Source organism: Bactrocera oleae, chromosome 2 (assembly GCF_042242935.1).
Source record: "Bactrocera oleae isolate idBacOlea1 chromosome 2, idBacOlea1, whole genome shotgun sequence".
Lineage (NCBI taxonomy): Eukaryota > Metazoa > Arthropoda > Insecta > Diptera > Tephritidae > Bactrocera > Bactrocera oleae.
In genome coordinates, this window is record NC_091536.1 from 64462009 (window position 1) to 64482896 (window position 20888).

The window sequence follows — 20888 nt, forward strand, 5'->3', positions numbered from 1 at the left end:
TTCAATAAAACTAGATAAGCATATTGGTTATAGGATAAGTAAATCCAGTAAAAAAGAGTAAATCCATGTTTTCCCCCAGCTCTTACTTGCTTTAAACTATATTTTTATCTCCTCCTTACTTGTTTGAGTCTAAATCATATTCTGAAGCATAAAAAACATTCGCATATTCACATAATTGCAGATTTACTCTCAATTAAAGACATAATGAAGGCATGAGATTAAACAAGTGTGTGTAAGACTTTTAGTTTGTCTTATGTTATAGTCATTTTCGAAAACTTTTTTGTACTCTATTTTTTTATATGAACAGTAAATTGAGCTACACGGCTGACATTCTTAATCAACGCTTTAATTGAATTGGATTTACTTTACAGAATTTCAAAGAATGTTTGATAAAAAAATGTTTTAATATCATTAATATTCTTCTACTATAAGATTTCTGATAGCGGTACAATGACCCTTCACAGCTGCAGTTATACCGGCATAAACATAAAAAAATTCTTAGTAGTTTTAAGTAGTTTTTTGCCTATCAAAATTAAATTTTTTGTCAGATAAAGAAGATATAGAAAACTATATACATAAAATGCACAAAAAAGATGTTATAGCGATTGCTTAGTTTGCCTTCGAGTAATCATTCGAGCAACTTTGGCGAATGCGTTTTAAAATAAATTGATTGAACTGATTGAAAAGTGGCTACACTTTTTAGAGCTGTGACTCAAAAAATATTTACGATATCGATTTAAAATTTAGTTTATTACTTTTAAGGGCATAACCCATCGAAATATAAAAAAATAATAGTCTTTTTTTTAATTCTCACATTAGGTAAACCCTTTAATCATAATTAAATTTACCCGTATAATACTCTATATTATAGCATAGGTATAGGTTAACGTTAAATACAACTATATTCCCTTCCATTCACAAAAATTCAGATATCATTTATTTCGCAGCAGTTAAATATAATACATATATCGTCACCTAAAATGCAAAATAACGTAACAACACTTTTTACAATTAATGATACGTTTTTTTGAAATTATATTATTATATTGTACTTTGATTATATCTGATAGCATGAGCTAAAACTTTAATAACATTAACATTATATGATGTAGTGAATCGTCATTACCAAACAACTCAATGACGCTATATACCATAATAATTTTCCAATTTTTTTTTTTAATATATTATCACCTTCTTTCCTAAACGATTTTTAGAATTCAAATTTACACCTCAACATTGGTCTTAACACTTCGCGTTTTGACCTACAAGTAGAGCCATTGATAATTGCCGCGAAAATACACAAAAATACAAACAAAACAGTAAATATGGTATAAAAACATAACCTGCTATATAACTAACTATATAAATATGTACATATGTATGTATGTATGGTTAGAAGTTTATGATATTTTTGCTACAATATTTTTATGTCTTACCTACTCAACTAAGTCTTTTATACCTTCTCCTTTGTCAAAATTGACAAAAAAAAGCATAAAGCACAGTGTGACTTTTATAGTATTTACTAAATAAAAATATGCATACACACTAACACATACAATGCGATTGTAAATCTTTATTCAAAATCATTGATGCCCATAGTGATAATGACGCTTACGGTTTACGCTTACAGTTTACGCTGTTCACCGCTTGTGCGTGTTTTTGTGTTTACGAATTCTTTGCAAAAACAATTTTCAAACCTTTGATTTTTATAGTTTTCTTTTCTTTTTTGAGCTAAACAGTGCGAATATCTGTTATGACGGAATAAATATGTAAATATGTACGTATGTACGTATGTGGTTGCGCATATATTATTTGGGCACGTGGCTGAGATGTAAGGTCACTTTACAAATAAATATGAAAACACCGAAATTATTTTGGTATTTGAATGATACAATGTTAATTTGAATACTCGATCGTTTGACAGAAACGTCCAGACTTAGTTAATGTCAATTAAAGACAAATTGTTTGCTCAAAACTATATTTACAAATAAATAAATTTTAAGTGGTAACAATTTATGATTAAGTAATTCTTACAACAACTTATATGTATTGATGTCTAAAATTATTCAAATCAGTTTTATTTTACTATATTAATTTTCTTCTTTTTTGTGTATTTACAGATGCTAAATCTCTGTTACGTTTACTACCTCTCGAAATTGACTGAATTTGCCGACACATTTTTCTTTGTGCTTCGGAAAAAGTCGTCACAAATAACATGGTTGCATGTGTACCATCACTCGGTGACGCCATTGGAGACCTGGGTACTAGTAAAATTCTTGGCTGGTAAGTGTTTGAGGCTTAAGAAATTTATAATATATAATTTTTGATTCTGAAAATACAAATTTAAGTAAGTTAATAATTTTTAAAAATTTTTATTTTATGCTCAAACACAATATTTGCCAGATTAAAATTCCGCAGATTAATTTGTATACAAATATATTAAGAAATAAATCTTTATACATTTTTTATATTCATTTATTATTTTAGGTTATGTGAAAGTATTGAGAAATACCTCGTTATCTCAGAATCAGAATAATTCAAAAGCAGTGGCACGTTTACATATAACCACAGAAATGTTTACACACTCTCCCATGAATTTTTTTTAAGTCTGTCTAGTGGGAGATCAATAGTATAATTGTTCGAGTAATTTGTAAAATTTCATTTTAAAAATTTGGCAACCCTTTAAAAAATATTTATAGTTTAAAACTATGTAAAATATATAAATCATAATTTTGAATTTAAATTGCTTATGCTCGAGTCCCAGAATTTTAATTTTAACAATTTAATTAAATAAATAGATGGCAACTCTTCTCAAACATATTACTAACTTTGCTCCTAAACCTTCTAGTTTAATAACTATATTTCGTATTCTAATGCTGTTCGTGTAAATTATCCAAGTTTAACACTGAAGAATTTAAAAAATCAAATTAATGAACAGTTATCACTTTATTAATGCACTGTATATAACGAGCACTATGATTTCGTTACATTCAATTGCTTTTGTAACATAATTGGTCATTCTTTCATCCCATTCTCGCCAATTTCTTTGTCAGCTGAGTGTTACGAATACATCTCACCACTCTATCGATTTGATTCACCACGTCCAATCGACTCGGATGATACAGGATTCATCCATTATTACAAATCAACCCAACATTTAAGTTCGCATTCTGATTTAATACTATTAGATAGCTGTAACAACTTCTCAGAATCATCGAATCTTTTTTTTTTTTGTCAATTGTGAGCTCGTTTGCTCTGAGCTTTCGCATATGAACTATAGACTGTGATTCCAAGAAACGAAAATATAAAAAACGAGATTTTGAAATACTTCAGATTGCCTAATAAGTCACTTTGCCAGTTAGGTTTTAGCTTTACATTAATGTTTTGCAAAATGGCGGATTTATAGCAAAGAGTTAAAATTTTTGGTCTAAAAACATAAGCAGAAAGTTATTAATAAAAAAAGTTAGAATAATAACAAATAAATTGTATATATTAGTAGTACTAGATAATGTTACTTTGAAGTAACAGTTAAAATTTCAAGTAGATACGTGGGACAATCTCTGAGCATCAGCGCCGCCTGATTTAAAAATGCAGTTTTTAGAAAAACGCGTTTAACTTACCCGGAAACTGGCTAAGTTTAACGCTTAGAAGATTATATTAGACATTTTTATAACTTTGAAAATTTTCAAACTATATACATTAATATTATGTTCCTTGGCGAAATTTCCACAGGTGGCAATGCAACATTCCCCAATCTGCTCAACAATTTCGTGCACGTTTGTATGTATTTCTACTATATGATGTCCGCCATGGGACCAGAATACGCCAAATATCTGTGGTGGAAGAAGTATATGACTGAATTGCAAATCGTAAGTATTTCACTTAAACATACATACATAATAAATTTATAAATTTAACTAAGCAAAATGCACACAACTAACGTTTAAGTATAAAAAATATTCTGTACACAATTAATTGTGTCCTCGTCTTTACACATGAAAAAAATATGAGAAGTACAAAAATGTGTGCTGAAAACTAGAAAATTTACTATGAAAATAACAACACAAATCTTGGTTACAGCCGCAGAGCCACAGCATGTGCAGCTAACTAGAATTATTGCCAAATTTTGGCCAAGTGACCACATGCAAAGATAACCGAAAACGAGGTACACGTAATATTGCCTGAATATAAATACTATGCAGAAAATATTGCTTTAAGTAAATAAGCTTAATTTGTAATTCAAAAAACCTGTTGGATAATTCTGCATGCCGCACTGTACTTGTATTGGTTCGTGGTACTAAGTTAATGTTGAATGCAAAGAAATATGTTAATGTCAGCCGGAAAAGCTTGGGTAATTGTCGTTTACTAACGAGTAAATATTTGCGGATAAATATGAGCAAAAGACCAAAAGCGGCAACACGTTTCATTTAAATAACGACTAGTACGTGTACTCATTAGGTCAGGTCAGTTTAAGCAACAACTAAATGTTTTAACTCTAAAGCAACACACCTTTGGTTCGTTTTACCTCAGTTTGTGCAAATTTGTAAAAATAATTAATTGGCCGTAAATCATGCACTATTACATAATAATTACTCCCTTATAAACATTGCGTGCATTTAAACCCATTTTTCAGGTGTCAAAATGAGTTCGCCTCCGAATTATGGATTTATGAGAACAAGCAGAAGTCGTTGGGTGTCAAGTCAGGACTATAAAGTAATTGAGAATATATTTCAATATGCTCCAAAATAATTTAATTAAATCTGTACTGTGGGCGCTGGTCAAGAGTAAATTTATTTATGTAATCCGCTTGCCTTATTTTACAGAAAACTTATGCCAAACAAAAGCTTTTCATTGCGCTAATGGTTCACGATACTAACTTGTCTACTTTTCATTAAAGTTAACAATGAACCATGCGAGAACCTATGTTTGTTGAATTTTGTCTTGAGAGCATTATACTGTCTACTTTTTTTACGTTCTATTTCCATAATTTGTCGCAAATAAATAACATTTATTCAACTTATTTTAGCTTTAAGATCTTAAAACGTGAACAAATATTTTTAGTGACCAAATGTCAAGTGATAATGAATATATATGAATGAAACTGATGTTCAAGTCCGATCTCTCAATTTGCTGATTATGTCCTTTGCAAAATTACTTCTGTAGGCAAAAAGTACACGATGTTGTAGTTCCGATGAAAACTCCCGGACATGATAAAATTCCATGGACCAACTTAGAGACCGTGAGATCTACTATGGCCTTCTAAGCGTCTGCGCTATCAGAAAAACTCTAAGAACTCTAAGATTGTTTACACAGTGACCTATGTTGAAAAATCAGTACAAGGTTAAAAAAAATGTTAGGCTCTATAGTATATAAATTAACCAAAAGTTACTTAAACCCCAAAAATTATCGACTCACCCTAATATACCCTGTATATACAACGCAGCTCTCCATTATGACAATGGCATTTTAGTATGCCAGTTATTGGGTAATACTCTTGTGTTTACTGCAAGCAAAGTTGACTGAGCAAAGCGCATCGTTCTTTAGCCGCATTCTCACAGTTCAACCTTTACCAATTTACATATAAAATAAACACACACATACAAATGTGTAATATTCATTGTATTCGCTGTAGTCGACTTTATTTGGTTTTCTAAATTTTGGCAAATAATTAAGTGCGGCTTGTAAGCGGCCGCAAAAATGTCATTGACAACGTATCAAACCTCTTAGTGCGGTCTCTGTATACTTTAGGCAATAGAACCTGTTGAGGCACTTATACATATAAGTACACAGGCTGTAAACAAATTCTGAACTGTACGTAGAAACAGCCTTAGTCAACAACTAATCAAGTTAAATGACATTGGCTTTATTTTATTTACTTTTTTTTTTTTTTTGTAAATTTTGTTTCAGAAATTGTGTGACTTAATTTACTGAACAGCTTAAAAACAAATAATACAAGTATATGTTAGCGGCATGACGCGCTTAGCCGATTTAGTCATGTCAGTTTTCGAGATTTCAATCTTAAATTTTGCACACGCCCTTTTCTGACCGGGAGGGTGCTCGTTAAAACCGCCAATATCGGACCACTATAGCATATAGCTAACATTGATCAAAATCAAGTCCTTGTATGGAAAACTTTTTATTTGACAAGATGTTTTCTCAAAATTTGCTATAGATTATTATCCAAGGCAACAAATCGAACAAACTTTTCAGATCGAACAACTAGAGCATATAGCTGCCATACAAACTGTCCGATTTTGCACAGAAAACTTGTTTTTATTTCTAAACGGTATTATAGCTTTGGAGCAACCGAAGTTAACGCGTTTTCATGTTTTTTTTTAATCTAATATTCTGTAATCACTTAAGACGTTTGGTTGAGGATAAATAAAATGTACGGATATTTTAACATAACCTCATATTTTTATGGTAGTAAGTTCGTGAAGCCGTGAACGTGTCTTACAATAATATCCATATTCAACAAATATTTTTTTTTATTATCAAAAGACATTCTTTTATTGAAGCAACAGACTATTGAAGCCGAATGCCTTTTTCCTGTTAGACCACATACTTACATATTAGATTACATGCAGCATGCATTATGAATCGAAATAAATTAAATTCCTGCATTTATTTGTTACAAATGGTAAACACAAGCTGTTACAATGTTTTAATGTATTATATGCAGTAACAACTAAGAAAGTGTAGAGAAGGCATGAACGGAGTAAGCTGTCAAACTTGCATTGTAGTCGTATCGTAAAACATTATAAAATATGAAATAAATAAAATATTGTATTCTTTCGAGCATAAAAAATTAAACGCGTATGTACTTTTCTAGTCAGTATTCTATCTTGCTTGCATTTCCAAATTTTTTATACCTCAGAAAATGGGAGAAACTAAAATATTCAGTATCTTGCTCAGGTGTGAAACTCTCTAGTAATTTTTCTAAAAATTCCATAAGCTACCTTTCATAATTGTTTATTATCCATGCAAACGTATATTTAAATGTTTGAAAAAAAAGGTTATGCTTAGCCAAATGTTAAAAACGATTAATAAAGTCTAATATCTGAGAAAAGCAGTAATTGTTGAAAAACAAATAATCAATACATTTGATAAAAACATTAATAATAAATAATATACTTTCTTTGTCACCGTCAAATTAATTCCATTACTTGAATTAAAAAGAATACAAATATATGCGCATACGATCATAAATTAATACTTAATTTGTTTTTGTATTTTAATTGTTAAACGTATAAACATCAGCCAAAAGAATATTTGAAAAGTGAGTGTTTGAACTCGTCTTGCCTCACCGAACCACATGTAATTTAATTTTCTAAATAATAAAAAACAAGTATTCAATCAATTTGACAAATAAATTGTTTTTAATAAGAATATTACTATATTTGTATGCAAATATGCAAATGTAAATAATATATTATTTTATTATGAATTCAATAAATACAGAGGGATCAATGACAATTGTATGTCATTAAAGCGGGAACTCCACTTATTGTATGTCTTTAGGTATTGTAAAGCTCCCTCAAGGTTAAGTAAATCCGTTATGTACATATATGTCATATTCATTGTTTTTTTTTAAAGAAATTATTCTATGAGCGTTCTGCTAGTGATACAAAATATGTAATATTACCTTGATATCTTACACTACAAGATATATACTCATTCCTCACTGATCGAAAAGTGCCGAAATTTTTATATTTATTTCAACTTTGAGTAGAGGATTGTTACTACTAGTTCAACCCCTTTTCCCAATATGTTTGCCCCGCAGTTTGTAACACCAAGAATGAAATGTCGAAGACCCTTTAAAATACATATATAAATGATTAGCAGGACAAACTGAGTCGATTTAGCCATTTCTGTCTGTGTGTCCGTCTGTATATACGCGACCTATTCCCTCAATTTATCAGTGAGATATCGATCTGATATTTTGCACACGTTCGTTTCACTTCAATAAGCTGCTCAGTTTCCGCCGATATCGGCCCCATATAATATATATTTAGCTGCCAACTGATCAATCGAAACCAAGTACAAACTGATCGATCAAAATCAAGACAAAGATCTTTTTATAAATTTTTATCCTATAGGAAATGCACTTGTGAAGGGTATTATAGCTTCGGTGCAGCAGAAGTTAACGTTATTTCTTGGTTCCAAATTAAATTATATCGATATACTAAAAATCATGAGTTTTTTTTTATTTTTTCTTCTTCGGATTGAAATTTTTAAAACTAGTAATCACTTTGTAAAATCATTAAATTCTTATATCGGTGGTCTAGAGTTTAGTCTCTTTTAACTAGAGTACCTCTAGAGGGCTTATTAACCTAACATTGAAAATACTTCGAATGCGAAATTCTCCAAAAAAATCAAATTATTAAAACCATTACCTTCTATAAATATTTGATCTCAAAAACTAACTTCAAGTTGAAAATATCTTTCAAAATCCAAGCTAAGAAATTTCCCAACTTCAATGAATCTGTCTAACAGTGTCATGGATAAGTTAGAAAAATACTTCTTAACTTGTTTATTTTTTACCATACTTAAAGGAAATAATGAAGAAGTGAGTATCTGAGTATTGCATAATAAGCTTTTCTTTTGTCACACTACCATATGTAAACCACAAATATGAAAAGTGAATTTTTGAAAGCATAATACAGTTCAATTGTATTGCTTGCCGGCATTGTTCTTCGTGACAGCAATAACTTTTCGCTGGTATTGTAATTCAATTTTATAATATGTTAAGCCCGTAGATAAGCCTAGCTCGGCATATACGGGCATCCTATGTCTATTGCATTTTGCAGCGCTCAACATTACTGCCATCACTTGCTATTTACCGCTCGTAAAATACTTTCAAATATGAGTCATCTCCAACGTAAAACTCTAGGTATGTATATACATACAAATACATATATACTGTATACTTATAGTTGGACGTGTGCGAGTTTTTTGCTTGCAGCTGCACTCGCCTTAGTGGCGGAAACTGCTTACCAAGTGGAAGCAGTCGTATTAGTGGAAGTCTCCATTAAAAGTGGAAGTGGCAACATGCTAGCTGGTTCTAAGCAAACTTTTTGCTTTTATTTTTAGACGGTTTTCCGTTCGGTTTCCACTCAAAACTCGCGATGTTGGCAGACAATTTCAGTTTTTTTATATGTTTATATTATATGTTTCTCTTAATTATTGATTTGTTGCTGTTATTATTTTTATTATTCTTCCAAAAAAGTTTGCTTAATTTTGTGGTTTTTTTTTCTTTTGCTATCCGAATTTTAATTTCAATTGGCCGATTACAACATTTTTGGTTATTGAACAACAAATGCGCACATTATATACAAATATATGTATAAAGACATATGTATATATGAATACAATGTATATGCATGCATATATGTTTGTAATAAATGTGTATGTGGAGATACATTGCTGCATGCCCCATTACTTGCCGCTGATTTATACGAGTTTTATCTATTTTTTTTTCGAATCTCGTAAAGTCTAAGCCACATGTCCGCCGCCATTAAGTCATCCGTTGTCAACACAACTGCGCGCATAGCTTCTGAACACAAGCAACTTTTGCGTAGAGCAAGCATTAAGCACATTGCAAATAGTATTTACAAATCGTGTCCACATTTTTCATTTGATTTACTACAATACTATTCACCGTTTGATTCTCGAATCTTGTTTACTTCTGCTCAAAAGCCACTGACCGATATTCTTAAAAATATTGTGTTGTTTTTGTGTAACGAAGGGGTAAATGACTTGGAAAAACAACATAGTATATAAATGTATATATTTTCACTTCTGTATACCTATGTGTACGTATGCTTAAGTAGTGTATATTTTAAGTATTATTTATGTATTCAAAGTATCCTTTTAAGTTCGGCGAAAACTTCTGCTCGGAAGTGACATTTTTAAGGCTGAAAACAAAAAGAAGCTGTACGAGGACAAATCTAAAGAATAAAGGAAATGAGGCAGCAATTCGAAACTTAATTCGACTAATTTGGTCCTAGCGATGGCGTCAATGTGAGCCGGTGTTTTGTCGTGATGGAAGAAAACGTTTTCTTCGCCAAATCAGCCTGTTTCTTCTACAATTCGCAGTCGAATCGGTCTAATAACTAGACATAGTAGAGTAATATTGGAGAGAAGGTTAGTGAACGTTTTACCGTTCTGCAGGTAGTATTTATAGATCACACGTTGTGAAACTAGAAAACGGTTGACAATACCTTTTAGGTCTTACGTTTGCCATTAGTATTCGCATCATTTGGCTGTTTTGCTTCTATTTTGACTGTGCCTTGATCTCTGAAGTGTACCAATGGATCCATGTTGCGTCGACGGCCACAAAATGATCAGTCTTTTAAGATGTCTGAATCTTCACTTGGCGGTCTGCCAATACGAGAACGTGATCTATTGTCACGTTTTCTTTCATGTCAACCGTTTCAGGGTATCTGGCCGTGGTTCATCAAAATGTGACCCCTTAATCAAATTTATGACGGTATAGCATCAAAGCTTTAAATATAATGCGCCATTTCCTTTCCAAAAATAACAGCCCAGTCCCCAACCAATATTACATACAGTCTGTCCATTTTTTTAGAAATCGCGATAAATGTAGAAAATGTTTTGGTAAAACTCTAAAATGATAGAAAAAAGTCCCTATCTGACACGAAACTGTTCCGAGAAAATTATCTCGATTTATTCCGACAAATATACTTACAAGTAGAATGCCAATTAAGTTTGATTAGTCGGCATATCATATTTAACTTCCTTCAACTTCCCAAAAATTCCCATATTTATGCAAATAATGCCAACAACTAGTCTAATAAAATACAAGTCATGCCAAATATCATTTCGTTGGCTAATATTTCCATTTCTAGTTGGTTGACTTGCATGCCACACATTTCCTTTATTTTCGTGTGAGCATGGCTGTCATGTTGCAAGTGCACTCCAGCCACTGCGCAGCACATAACTCAGTCATAATATTTCTTACAGTTACACTCACGAAGCATAGTCTGCGCTCACGTGTTGTGCTGTTAGAATGGACCCCACAAAATGAAAACCAGAAAATAAATATTTTTACTTTTTATTTATTTCGTTTTTTTTACTTACAACAAATACAAAGGCAAGTTGTCTCAAATCGCAATGCCAACGAGCATGGCATGTAACAATTGTTTTGTGGCTGCTTCGAATGCCGTTAGACGATTTGTAATAACTTGGTCATTCTATTACAGTTTGGCAGTCAAGTGCTTTCGTCCAACACTAATTCGTTTTCAGTTGCACGGCAACCGAGCCCGAGGCACGATCGCTTGCAACAACACCAATTGTAACAACAATACTAGAACTGAGCAACCGCAAATGGCAACATTCAGCTACAGATATTGCTGAATTGCTATTAAATTGTTACTATTTTTTTTCTTTGTTGTTGTTTGTTTAGTCTTTCGTTTTTGGCTTGCAATTTATAGGTGGCGTGCAATGGTTTTACCATTGGCGATTGTATCACATTGTTGATGTTTGGGGGCACAACCGTCGTTGCTACCACTATTGCATTGCGTGAGTATGTTTATAGTTGTTCCCGTAGTGGTTTCAGTTGCTACAGTAGTTGTTGCTGCCGTTGCGTGCTAATCGATATTTGTTGTTACTGCTTTTTTAAGCAACAAAAATTAGTATATTTCAGTTTTACTTGTCGTTGCTGCCGTCGTCTTGCATGGCTGGTCAGCGATTGCTTTGTAGGTCACACTCACACACAAACACAAACGCACACGTTTACAAAGTAGCTCTCGCTTTCAGTAGTAATACAGCTTTAATGCACCGCTAGCCAAGTGGCATGAAGGTTCATTACAAGCAAACTCAAACGCTGCTACAACATTACAGATTTATGTGTATATGTGTATTTATGTGTGTGTGGCTTACAATGTGCGTTACAAGCAATTATTGTGCATTTACTTCTTTCTTATTTTATTGCACACATGTTGTTTATATTGCCATTTAACACTTGCACGCGAAACATATTTATATATATTATATATGTATATAGATGTGACTAATAAATATGTACTTGTTCTAAATTGCTTTGCACTAGAAGAGAAAAGCACGCTAATTGCTCTCAAAAATGCATTTAAATATTACCAATTTTGCAATAGAATAACATTACATTGTTGTTGTCTCCTATTCGAGCTTATCTTTTTTTTTTATTATGTATTTATTTGTCCAAATATTTACATAAAATAGCATGCATTGTGTACATAATATAAGCTATTTTCGATTGTTCATTTCTCTGCTCGCTTCTGCTCTGGTAAAAAAATGTACATGTGAAGGCAACAACAAAGTTATCGAGTGGAGTTGTAGCAAGAGAGTATGAATGTACCTCATTAAAGTGTTATAATTTTTAGCTTCAATGCTGCCAAGTTTTGTTTTGAATATTTTAGCTCACCTTTACTACTTACCAAAACAAAGGGTTACAGCAACGTTTTTCAACGCAAAGAAAACAATTTTTCCACGAAGAAAGTATCATAACGCATGCTCCAGAAGACATGTTAACGCAGGGTTGCACCACAAGTGCTGCCCGTTATTTTGAGCAGCTAGTAAAAGACTCAAGAAACGAACTCGTGTTATGTTACAAATGATGTGAATTCGAGCGTGTGCCTAAGAGAAAGAAGGCGTATACACAAACAGACGGACATAGCTAAATCGGCTTAGCTCGTCATGCTGAACATTTATATATACATACATTTTGTATTGTCTCTAACGTTTCCTTCTGGATGTTACAAACTTCGGGGCAAACGTTACATAACCTATTCAAACTATACTAATTTAAATCCTTCTCTCGAACGAAACTATGCGTTAAATCTTAAATTAAAAAAAAGAAACAATAAACTGGGGGGCAATACTTCTAACAACTATTTTCAACTGTACGTCCTTAAATTGTTTCTGTTTTTTTATGTTATCTCTTCAATATTTCTCAAAGTTTATTTCAAATTTTATGTTATACCAAAAGTTTTAAGAAGCTGGCAACTCTGAGTAAAAATAATTGGTGTACGTCAGAATAATTTCTTAAACATTTTTGGCTTGATACGGCAATCGTAGTATTTTATTTATTTTTTCCATTTAAATCCCAAATAAAATTTTAAACTAGCATATTTACAAGTATTCCACGCCTTTAAAGTTTGAGACAGCCTAAACTCGTACCATGCCTTAATCGAACGTCTTGTGACGGTCATCTCAGTACTATATAAATGTTGGCATTTCGGTACAATATCAAAACGAATAGAGAATTTCTAAAATTACAGCTCTTATAATTCGTTTTTTAAGGTCTCTAAAATATTCTAATGAATCCATATTCAGAAGTGATTCTCTTCAAAAATTATTTTCTTTATTTTTTCTTCCTGCTCTCATTTGATTCTGTCTACAAGATCTTGATCTCAATTGGCATTATCCTAAGCAGCTTTAAATAAAAATTTTGATAGCAGATTTTTTGAAAGAAAATGGTTTTTATTGACTCAGGTGATCATAGATAGTTTAAAAACTGAGGAAGTGATATATTTTTCAAACAGCTTAATTTATGTTTATACGATTTTCTACTCAAATGTTTTTTCAAAATCACCGTTCGTCTTTAAATCTTTGTACGTTGAATATATTCCCATTGTGATCCTATAATAAGTTAATTTAGGAAAATTTTACACAAAAATTTAAGTTTAGTTATGAAAAATGTCTACACGAATAAACATAAAAGAAACTTCAATTAAATTTAATCGTTACATGTGTATATTTTTCAGCGAATGTTATATAACAATTCATAAAAAATAAATACACCTATGCCTCCTATATGTTAACTGAGAAAAAGCTCACCTAAAAATTGGACTTCTTCAAAGTTAGTAAATACTGCTGAAATTATTTTGATTTCAAATAGCTCTTGCTGCTGACTGGGATAAACATTTCAGCTAACTAAAATGAATTCATAAAAAAATTATAGCATGTGAACGCCAAGGAGCAAGTCATTGACTTGTGGCACACTAATGGACTTTGGCATATTTCAGTCAAACAATAACAAAAACAATATATACATAGCTTAATTCAAGAAAATTATTTTATTTGTATTAACAACAATTAGACAAATCTAACCTTTAAACAGACTCAAAAATTCCAGCCGCGCAATAAAAAAATGTTTTGATATTATTTTTGTCAAAATTACTGTTGCAAATGCTGCTGAATATCACAAATACCAAAAAAATACAAGTAGTATAACACTATCTAATAATAGCAATTCTGTCAAGTGCTTAATGAAGATGTCAGCTGCTCTTTGATGTAATTATCCCAAACAATTTTAACGCGTTACTCGACACACACACACACGAATATACACACCTACATGTATCTAGTTATTGTATATATACTGTATATAAATAAATATGAATGTGTGCTCAAAGCGGCTTCAAAGTCATGCGAAAGACGCGGCAAAGCATTTCAATGGCCGCGCTGCACGCCTTCGAATACGTCACGCTCTTGTAGTTGTTGTCAGCATATCTGTGCTCGCTTTTAGCGTATCATTGATTTTACGGCTGTCATTGGTACTTGCCACACGCCGCGCTGCCACCGGCTGTCAGTACCTTTTTTGTGTTGACAAGCGTAATAATCATTCAATTTGCTGTCACTAAAAATGATTTTGCATAGACAATAGACAAAATGAGTTGAATGAGTCAAGTAGTTACTCAGGGTTTCATTGTTTTTTTTTTTTTTGTTTTTTGTTCATAGTACCGGGGGCTTTTCAGTGACAAAAAAATTAAGAAAAATCACTCTTGAAGGTTATAATGCCGAATTTTTGAGCTTTGGGAAAATGTTTTCAGTGATTAGAATAATAGAAGTATGAAAATAATTAGGTAGATAAATTCAAGTAAAAGATAAAAGGTTAAAGTTTCGCAATGAAAGTATGTAGTCGTGGTTAAAGTAGCCAGATATTTCATAGGCAAGCAATTTTGGCCTAACATAAAAATATAGATTATAATAAGTATTCAAAGGATGTCACTATGACTTCTACAGTGCATAACTTCATAAAAATTATATCTTAATAAAGATCCTGGGTTCATAGCCCTAAATTATAGAAAACTCATTTATCATCATCTCTCGAGTATCTTTAACGAAGATGATTGGCATTATTTGCTAAAAGTTTAGCTCAATTATGCTACCGTAAAAAAAACTAACCATATGGTAGGTACGATGAAATTATGGGGGTTTTATTATATGCTGACTTTGCTTAAGGCACCAAAGCTACAATGAAGTTATAATACCGTTCACAGGTAAATCTTCTATATCATAAAATTATATAAAAAGATCTTTATCTTGATTTCAATCGATTAGTATACACACAAACTCAATTAGGAATTATTCAGTGTTGTTTAACTTCAAAACTCCCAGCTTTTCCGAGGGTAAAATTCAAACATAGGTGAGCGGCAATAAAATAACTACCCACAATCACTCTCTTTAATTTAACATTTAATTTTACTGTTAGATAGAAATACTTTGACAAGTTTTTCTATAAATTATGGAAATTTGAGATTAATGACCAAATACACAATTAGAATATTTTATAAATGATAATAGGTCAAGGTCAGAAACGACAAACAAATTGGTGTCAAATAAACCACGGTACACTCTTGGCCACCACTATAGTGGCCACAACTGCTCGCCTTGACCGCGACTGCAAAAATTTTTTGCAGCTCACTTTTTTTTGTTTTTGTGTATGACTTATCAAAAATCTGCTGCAAAGTTTTTTGAATACATTTTCCCAACAAACTGGTTAAAGTACTGTGAATAAGTACAAATGTTGATAGTTGTCATGCAGACATACTTGTACAAACATATGTGTGTAGGTAAGTACTAGTATACCTGCCAACGTCCTTCGCAAGAATGCCGTTCGATCGATTTGCTGTGCAAAGGATTCCTTTCTAATGCCGTTATTTTTACTTGAGCGCAAAGATATTAATGAAAATTTAACTGCGTCATTTTAGTACAACCCGTTTTTTTTTTTTGTTTACACTACAAATCTTCATATTCGTATAGTATTACTAGACTTGCAATTTATTGTTTTCTTTTTTTGTGTAAAATTATTACACATTTGTTCATTCAACAAAATAATATAAAACCTCAGAGTTCAATGTCCATCATGTTAATTTTTGAAATCAATTGAAAATTTATACTTTTGTTTGAGCTTTTTACTCAGGTAAACCTTGAGTGTAGTAATATATCACACAAATGTGGTTCCACTCATTATTCTTTAACCAAGCTGGCATCACAACGTATCTTTTTGTTCTCCCCCCTTCTGACTCTCATCCGTACAGCTCATAAAACTTTTCTGCAAAGCTGGCTTTATAAGCTGTTGTTTTTGTTGTACATAAAGCTGAGAAAGTTTCAGTTATTTACGATTTACTTAGTTTAGACACAATATTAGAAAAAAAAATTTGCTTGTGATTATCCACAGGACTTAGGAAAATTTTTATTTACCCTTTGAAGCATCGCCATTGGATACTGAATTCGATACTCTTTTGAAAGGAGTTACCAATTGTTTGAAAGATTAAACACAAATAAATAAACAAATACAAAAGACGATATTACAATATTACTATAAAAAAGGCATTTGAGTACAATTGCAAGCACGTTGAAATATTTTTAGAACGATGATCAATTTATGTATGATATTCTAAGGAAAGCATGTATTTAATTTTTTTAGCGACTTATTCCTAATGTTTATCTCTGTTATTGAACTCTATCCCCAGTTATTGAATGTTTACGATTCGCCATGAAAGGCGAACGTCCTACGATTAGTCTTAGATTTACATTATTTATTTTCCAATATTGTTTTAGAATGAATTAAGTAAAGGGAGGCATTCAGGTTAAAGCATGCAAATTATTTTAAAATATTTTTGTGATTAAAAAAAATTACTTTAAAGCGATCAATCATACTTTACCACTTCGTAATCACTCTTAATTGCTTCCGCTCAGCACGAAGTGTAGTTGTGCTTAAATCTTCGGCTATCAGTTTAGATATGCAAACAGTTTTATAATGATAAAAAAATGTATTGAAAAATAAAAATAAATTATATATAATTTACTTTTCATTGCATTTGTCCCAAAAATTATTTGGCAAAAATCAACAACTTTATGTTTAGCAGATAACCAGAATATTAGCCTAAACCTGTCATATTGTTGTTACTTATTGCTTGTTTGCTTTGGGTAGAAAAACCTTGATCGCGCACTCGGAAGTTCAAACCTTATACTCCAAGCCATGTTAATAACATTTCCTAAGCTATGCTAGAGGCAATCTAAAAACTAGTTTGATACACAGATCTCGATTTTTAATATCACTTAATGATTTCATTTTATTTCCAGACGGCTGTTACGTGAAGAATATTAGTTAGTAAAAGCACAGTTCCCCTCAACCAAGAAACTTTGCTGAAACTAGTTTTTTCAGTAGATAGCATAGACTGTTAAAAGGTTTTAAATAAATATTAAAATTTACAGTGGGTTTGCTTTGAGGAATATGGGAAATTGTGAATTATAGAGAATACGCCTCGATTAAAAGCGCTTATCAATTTTACTGTAGAATATACAAACTGGAGCGTTTATTCTAGAAATAATATTTTCTGACCCATTTTTTACTTTGCAGATTTATAATTTAACATAATCGTAGGGAGATAAGAAACTCGCAAAAAGTTGGATTAGTACGTAGTAATACGAATTTCGCCTGAAAACTTTATTCCAAATTTATTGAACGTCTTTAAATGTTATTCTTTGTTAGATTAATAAATACGTATTTAAAAGCCTTTGCAAACAAGCTAAAAAGTTCTTTTAATATCAAATTGCTTCCGGAATATGAATACTTGTATAGCACACATTTTTTTCGATTGTTCTTTTGTTGAAAAACAAATTTTTTTTATTGATTTATGTGTGTTTGCCACAAAGACTTGATTGTCTAAATCGTGTCCAAAGACAAAATGCCTTTGTTAGAGTGCTAATTTTTGGATTATTAATAAAAAAACCATTCTTATTTAAAAATGTTATCAGCTTCTCAGAATTATTTAAAGATTTAGCACAAGTTTAAAAGCTTGAATATATTTAATAAGAAAATAATTAGAAAAGTCTCATGTGTCTCCAAGTATCCCAGTACTAATTTATGATTAGAAATCTGCTAAAGTCTTATATAATTCGCTTTTTTTATATTTAAAAGTAAACTTCGAAAATTTTGGAACAAAATTAACTGCGTTTTATTTCATTAACCCGTTATTATTGACCACAGAAAATCTTCTCTTGTTTGTTACGCTTTTCATTACATTTCGAGTATCTCTGGGAGCACGTCTTTGTGTGAAGTCGAATATGAAGACCTGGGTAGCCAATTAATATCATATTTTTATGACACCAGACTTTCAGGGAATCTTTGTGGTATAAACCGAATAATAACCCAACCATCACCGATATCAATTCCCATCGAATTTTTCGTGTTGTTTGGAAAAATATGGTTTTGTCGTAAAGGTGGATTCAAATTATTTATTTTTGGTCATGCAATGACGAACCAAGTTTTTTCAATGTTTACATAACAATATAAAGTATAACATTCCTTTAACTTTAATATAATTTTCAAAATATATTTATATTATAAAATTCCAATAACACATATACGGACATTTTTTTCGTACAATACATTATTAACATATTTAAATATTTGTTAAATAATGACTTAATATAGTTTTCATGGTACATACCTATAAAGATTTAATTGAAACTGAAAGCTAGATCCACAACAAACCCCCGCACAGTTATTAAAATAAATGTTGGATAATATTTAAAGGTATTAAGTAGCATTATATAACTGGGGCTTTTTATGATTTTGTTTTATTTAGTTTACTTTTTTTTAAACCCCCAGTAGTCATTGGAAAAACACGTCGAGTGTTGAACCTAGTTAAATGCTAACTTCCTCTACTAATAATCGCATGCTTGTTTAAGCTGCTTAAACTTTTAACTAGCAAATTTCACATGATTAAAACATCATTTAGTTGGACACGCAAACACGGACACTAACTAAATTAAAATGCTATTTAATTGTTTTAAGATTTTATTATAAACACAAATATTTTTCTTACTTTTTACATGCAAATATTTGTACAGTTTAAACGTTAAATGAGTTCTTAACTAATATGATAAAATCTAGTTCCCAGCAGAAACAAATTTGCGTGCAATTAGTCTCGGTTGGAATTTTTATGATGTAATTACAACAAATATTGTCATGCGGAAAAATAAATTATATGTATATATTTATATTTTGTTTATATGGCTATATAATTGACTAAAGCGATAACTGTCAAACTCAACATATGTGTAAATGTGAAGCACATATACGCTCAGTATAGTTTGAGAAATATTCTGACGAATTTCTACACAGGGTTATACTGGAAGAAAGTTCAAAAATCGTAGAAAGTTATTTCAAAAACTCGCTTCGGTGCAAAAATCCATCATCTACATTTTTACCGTCAAATCATTTTCTGCAATGAGGCACATTTTTGAAAAGCGGATACGTAAATACACAAAAAATGTAAAGAATCCTGAAGAAATTTTTTACTCTCTTTTGCATTTAAAAATAGCTATTTTGTATTTTCTTAATATATTTAATTTAGGTAAATTTTAACCAAATCTCATTCCATTCTTTCAATTCCAGGCACAATTTGTGCTCTGCATCGTGCACACCACCCGCGCTCTCATCAGTTCTCAATGCCAATTTTCGAAGTTCATCTCCTCGCTGCTGCTGTTGAACGCCTCCATCTTCTTCTGCCTCTTCATGAACTTCTACATGGCCAGCTACAAGAAATTGCAGAATCAAAAAATGACCATCGCCGCCAAAATGAACGGTGCGCCGCTTGCGCAAAACGGTTGTGCGTTAGCAACGAAGAAAATTGTGGAAATGAACAACAACACTATGGACACAATGGATGCTATTGGCTTGTTGGCGCTGAAGGAAAAACTGAATTAAATATCTGAAAACCAAACGGAGCCAGACTTTCCATGAATCACTCCATAAATAGCAGACAAAATATATTTGATAAAAATTTTCTACAAAAAGGGGGATTATAATCGGAAGTACGTAAGAATGGCAAGAAGAATATTTGGTAAAGGATTTGATTGCTGCAACGACTTAATTTTTTTAATCAAAAACTTTGTATTTTTTAGAAATTTGGTTATTTGAAGTTCATGCTCATAGTTTATTAAAAAAGTGTTCATCCTTACCAACTAAATTGTTAAAACTTAAATAGAAAATTTATGGTAGAATGAAGAAGTAAGCTAAAAAGTTTGTAGAATCTCGATGTTGATTTATCAAATTACAAAATAAACTGTTAACATTAAAATTTTTAACAGCGAATTTTCGAGGAAAACATTTTCAAAAAAACACAGAAACAAGAACAATACATTTTTATCTGCAATTACAAACATGCACAAACGTTGAAGCCCCAACATACTACTGATGATTTTCATGAAAAGCCTTTTCTTGTCTAAAAAACGAACATTATACTATAGGCAGATATCTTTGATTTAACAGAACTGAAGGATTGGCGAATCGAATAGACAACTGGCATAAATATAATAGATTTATAACAGAAACAATTTATGCCCCTATAATTAACTGTCCATCTACTCTCTGTATTGAATCCCATGGGCTAATTTTAACATGGGAGCAGAAGTCAGAGGATGGAAGGTGTGAAATTTAAGTCGTTTAGTGGAGAAAGAGGTTTTAACATTATGTCATGTTCACATCATTTTTAAAACTCGTTCTAAATTTCGAAAGAACATATTCGAAAGCAAAGTAAAGCCTGTAGATTTAAAGAAAATAAAATATGTTACGAAATTAGGATTAAAAG

At 31.4% G+C, this 20888-nt stretch overlaps 1 protein-coding gene across 1 annotated transcript in view; it reads left to right on the forward strand.

The window, feature by feature from the left end:
• Positions 1-20258, forward strand: part of LOC106617631 (very long chain fatty acid elongase 1) — a 40971-nt gene extending 20713 nt beyond the window's left edge. The window contains exons 4-6 of the mRNA XM_014234962.3: positions 2121-2283; positions 3733-3869; positions 19694-20258. Coding sequence (XP_014090437.1) covers positions 2121-2283; positions 3733-3869; positions 19694-20005 — 612 coding nt within the window. The 3' untranslated portion in view covers positions 20006-20258. The remainder of the gene's footprint in view (positions 1-2120; positions 2284-3732; positions 3870-19693) is intronic.
• The last annotated feature ends 630 nt before the right edge of the window (positions 20259-20888 follow it).